General features: G+C 32.0%; 1 protein-coding gene across 1 annotated transcript; it reads right to left on the bottom strand.

The window, feature by feature from the left end:
- Positions 1–1,077: 1,077 nt before the first annotated feature.
- Positions 1,078–3,766, bottom strand: LOC112505285 (CEN-like protein 2). The gene is made up of 5 exons (XM_025109216.1): positions 3,560–3,766; positions 2,855–2,916; positions 2,183–2,223; positions 1,333–1,384; positions 1,078–1,243 (listed from the first exon to the last, which is right to left on the bottom strand). Exons 1-5 carry the CDS (start codon positions 3,764–3,766, stop codon positions 1,078–1,080), a joined length of 528 nt encoding a protein of 175 aa, XP_024964984.1.
- Between the last annotated feature and the right edge of the window lie 1,510 nt (positions 3,767–5,276).

Here is a 5,276-nt window from a genome sequence, read left to right as displayed (position 1 = left end):
ATAAAATACTAGAAATTAAAAACATAAATTAAAGACATAAATTAAAAAAACATAATAATAAAAAGAAAGAAAAGAAAGAGAGAAGACACACTAGAGAATATCGTCTTAGATGGTGTTGGGCACACCTCAAAATGGCTCCCCAAGGCCTCTTTATATAGGAGAGAGGAAGGGAGAATAGTACACCCAATCATTACCTTAAGGGTAACTAGTACATGGCTAAAAAAATACAAAAAATAAAATAAAATTAAAGAAGGAAGACAGCTCATATACAGCTGTTGAAAATATCTGGAGGAATCTTCAAGCTGCACGTTTCCCAAGAAGCAGCAACAAGGCTGGTAGACATCCTACAATAATGCCACAGTGGGCAGTGCTGTCAGAAAAATACATGTTTTTGGAATAATACATCTTCCTTTGTGTTTCATCATCTTTTTAAAACTTTTTGGAATAAAAATATAAAAACAAGAAAATTGAGTATTTAATAATAGCAAAAAAGGAAGAAATAAATATGAAATAACTCTTAAAAATAAGAGTTATCACCGAGCACTCCCTTTAAGGATTTCAAAATCCAATGTTTGAAGGATTTCAACCAAATCCTAGGATTTCAAATCCGGATAATCCAACAAACCAAACACGGGATTAAAATGAATTTGAAATGCAAATCCTTCAAAATCCATTTCATTCCTTCAAACCAAACGGGACAGAAGAACTTTGAAATATAACATAAACTCTCAACAATAATTGTTTTTTGAAAGAAAAAGAAATTGTATAATTACTACTAATATTTATCAATTAGCAGTTATTTTTAAGACTATGATGTAAATTATCTTTTGTTGTTACCGAACTTTTCAAATGATAAGCAAAATAAAAATGGTTACTGAAACGTCATGGTCTTTTTTATTGCATAATGTTTAGTTTGCAATAAAACTATCTGATTGTAATTATTAGAAATGCTGCTCACTTCGAAATCTCTGAAAAAAAACCAGTTTATCTGCTTATTTAGATGAAGTAAGTATTACATCAAGACTCACAATGATCTTGTTCTTGATTCTTTCGTAGTAGCGATTTAGGCAACAAGAACTAGCGTCTTCTAGCAGCAGTTTCTCTTTGACAATTGAAGAAGATAGCAGCAACCGGCAAACCAAGTTCATTTTCATGAGCAAAGCTTCTAGTGTTGAATTTGTCTCTCGAAGATGGACAACTCACAGTCTGTCTACCCTTCTGCTTAAAAAGTAAGTGCACATATCTACGTACACACATCCATAAACTAGTTAAGTAAAAAAAAAAAACGTTAGACGTACATTCGGTTAATAAACGAAGAAAACGGACGCATACCGGTGGACACCAATGCCTGGCCTTGGCATCTCATAATTCATCAACTCTTTTCCTACAGAAAAAATACACACACAATCCAACGAAATACATATCCTTAGTCTTTGTAACATTCTAGCTTTAAGACGGTTTTCTCAAATGGTCGAAATCTACGTAGAATAATGCAGATGTATTGAGTTCGGGATACAACAAAATGAACCAATTATATCGGGCATGTTCTTGCTCAGTAGCAGGATGTATACGAATCTTATCTTTACCACAACTGATACAAATTAAGTCTATAAGAGACCTCTTAGACTTGTGATTTGATGGGTTTGGACGTATCTTTAAAAACTAAAAAATGACTATAATAACCCTATTCACATTGTTGCTATTGGTAGTACATGTACTTGATAATCACATTACTATATGTGTAAAGTTGCATACACGTGTTTCTTCAATTTTCCAAAAAAGTTTTGAGTACGAATGGCTTATCGTGTCATGAAGTAGGATGTTGTCTTAAGAAAACTCTTTGCATATTCTTTTGACAAATGTTCGAAAACCGTACATATCCAACACCACGTTTAAATATAATCAACTAAAACACTGAAAAACTCTCTCAAAATCAACCAAGAAACCGAAAATTTTCACTTGAAATCAACCAAAAAACTCAAAAATCCCTCGAAATTAACAAAAAAACGTAAAAAAAAATCCTCGAAACAGTAAAATTCAGCTAAAAACGCATCGAACGATTTTACCCGTTCTGTGATATTCCTGGGTCCAGAAATGTATATACCCAGAGTTGTTAAATTTGTGTACTTTAAAGTCGACTAAATAGAAAAACATGTTCTAATTGAGATAAGTAAGAATATACCAAAAGAGGTGTCAGTGGTGCCTGGTATGTCCGTAACCATCCTGAAGAAAAAGAAAGAGAGCAAAGTGTCAACTCAGTGTCCCTCTGCATGTCTTTATAATAATTTCACATAGTCTACGTCAAAGAATTAGGAGGTGTTTGAGATTGCTTATAAAAATAACTTATTGACTTATTTTAATGTGATACCAGTAATAAGCATTTTTTAGTGTTTGGATAAACAACTGAATACCGGTGCCAAACCGGTAATAAGAAGTTTTTGAAGAAGTTAAAAATATGGTAATTCATATTGTTAATACTCTTTGATTCAAGGCATGAGTGTTTTATGTTTCAAATATTGTACCTACTAGTGATTATACTCACTGAACATATACATGTGGTTGAATCTGACATTTCTCACAAATAACCGGATTCTTAAACAGTTACCACCCTAGCTATATATGAATAAAAGATGATAACCAACTAATTAATTAATTTCCAGATGTTTATATGATACCATTTGCAATATTTGACATTAGATATTTGGTCGACCAATATATAGTCATAACACCTTTCTGTGTGTGTCAATGGTATTTAGGGTTTCAAGATATATATATATATATATATATATTATCATTAGCATCATGAAGAAAATAAATGAAGATGGATGGATCAATTAACTGAGAATAATATTACCACTGCAGGTGCTCCCTGAGATATGGATCACTAGGACCAGGAACATCTGGGTCTGTCATTATCTATAAATCACAAAGAAAGTATTAGTTTGATTAATATGAATATATATATATATATATATACACACATATATATATATATATATATATATATATAAATAATATTGGGTTGGATTATGTTGAGTAGTCAAGTTATGGTAAGAAACGTAAGAAGTGATCTCTACATTTAGATCAATTATAATTGGTGTCAACACTAATAAGGTGCAATGGACCAATTCCCTTCTAAAGCGCAATTCATGAGTGAACATGAGATTAAAAGTGATTAAGAGTTCAGACCTCTTCTTACGTTTCTCGTTAAAACATCCTTTTTTCACACGATCATACACTTAATATATATATTCTCTCATTAATATGAATATATGAAATAATTAATGTCAAGGGTTTAATTTGTTTCAGCATTTTAATCAAGAATCTCTCCAAGAACTAATTTTAATTTGTCTAAGATTTACTGGAACTACTTTTTAGACATAAAACGCATCTCTTGTTTTTTTATATGCATGTGTGCATGTTATATATACACATGTTAATATCTGATAAATTGCTTATAAAAAAATAACTTAATTACATGCATATGTGTAGACCGTCCAAATAAACGATTACAGAATTGGAGTTGAGAACAAGGAGTATAGAGAGTAGAGTAGTGTACCAGTGTAAAGAATGTTCTCATGTCACCACCATGAACATAAACCCTAGGTTGAACAGTGACAGTAGAAGGGAACAGCTCCTGCCCATTGTACAAATGGTTTAATGAGTTGTACATTACAACCATATTCACACTTGGTGTGAAACTGTCGACAACATCTCCGACCACCCGCGCGATCACCAGCGGATGATTTGACGTTAATCTCGCCATTATCAAAACCCTAGCTAGAAACACCGATCGCCCTTCAAAATTAATCAAGAAAACACACAAATGCTAACCAATTTACCACAAAAAGCTTATATATATATATATATATATATAACATATAATTTGTGAGAGAAGGTGTTTCTTGGTGAGTTTGAAGAAGAACTAAGCATTGGGCATGTATTTATAGCCTGTAGGGTTGAGAAAACACATCTTCTGATCCATATGCATTAATCCTTGTCATTATTTAGTTGTCTTAGAATCAAGAAATGATTGGTTAATTTTCTTTTAAGTCAGGTTTTATGGTCTTTCTAACTCAGGTTCAGGGAAAACCGCAAAAAAAAATGAAAAATTGATGAAGAACACTGATGTAACCATTTGTCTATACGGTATACATATATATGTACATACTTGTTATTTTGTTCGGTATGCACATGTGCATAACATGCACACGTGCACGGAAACCAAGAATCAACTTCAATGACTTGTCTTTACATGTGCATGTCGTACAAATGAATGGTTACTATAGTGTTCCTCAATACAAACATATGTGTGTGTATTCAATTTGTGACTCACTGTACCGGTTAATAAGTTTGTTTGTGTAACATTTCACTAATAAATGGAAGAATTTTGGCTACAGACTTTTCCCTGGGAAATCTATTGCTAAAGATGATTCGTCACGAAACTATCATAAAAGCTGGTGGGTAAATTGAAATCAGTTATAGATTACCTAGGAATTCTCTGGGTGATCTGTTGGTATTTTCTCGAAAAACATCATATTCTACCAATATCAATTGGTGTTTTCTGGGTGATCTGTGAGTAACCATCGACGGAAATTTTTGTGGATAAAAGTGATTTGTTTTGTAACATTTGTGAGCATAAATAACACAGATAAACTTTTCTAATTAATTTGGAAAGGACGAGTTTGCATACATCATATTTTCTCTAAACCCTATTCATTTGCTTTTATATTTTTGCCAAAGAAATGACGTCCATGTGTGAGATTAAGCGTAGATATTTCTCATATTTCTCTTCGCTAATCTGACTGATCATGTAACTGATCATAATTTTCGTTGTTCTTTGATCTCTCTGATAATATGATCGACTGATCGACCTTTGTGTATTTGTAGCCGTGAATTGATAAATTTACGTAGTTCTTTCGTTCAACTACGTGAATTTTGTGCTTTGTTGTTGAAACTAATATTTCTACATTTACAAATAACTAAATTGTGTTACTGATGTTTCTTAAATTATTGGTAATTTTATCTGTTGGCAAACTAAAAGATTTAGTAAATTTGGGTAAAAAGTTGATTACTGACAACTCCAATTGGTCTTATACAAAATACATCTTGAAAGACACCAATGTAAGGAGATATTTTTTGATTCATTCAACAGTTTAGTCTAACAATGAGGTAGGTGAGATCCAACTCAGGACATGTCTTATATTTATACAAAATTATATCATTTATTTATCATTTCTTTATGCCATTTCAAATTACTAGAAGGGTATTCGCGC

This window comes from Cynara cardunculus, unplaced genomic scaffold (genome assembly GCF_001531365.2).
Source record: "Cynara cardunculus var. scolymus isolate 2C unplaced genomic scaffold, CcrdV1 Un_Scaffold_9529, whole genome shotgun sequence".
NCBI classification, from domain to species: Eukaryota; Viridiplantae; Streptophyta; class Magnoliopsida; order Asterales; family Asteraceae; genus Cynara; species Cynara cardunculus.
The sequence above is the reverse complement of the archived record's forward strand: the minus strand, read 5'-3'. Positions and strand labels throughout refer to the sequence as shown.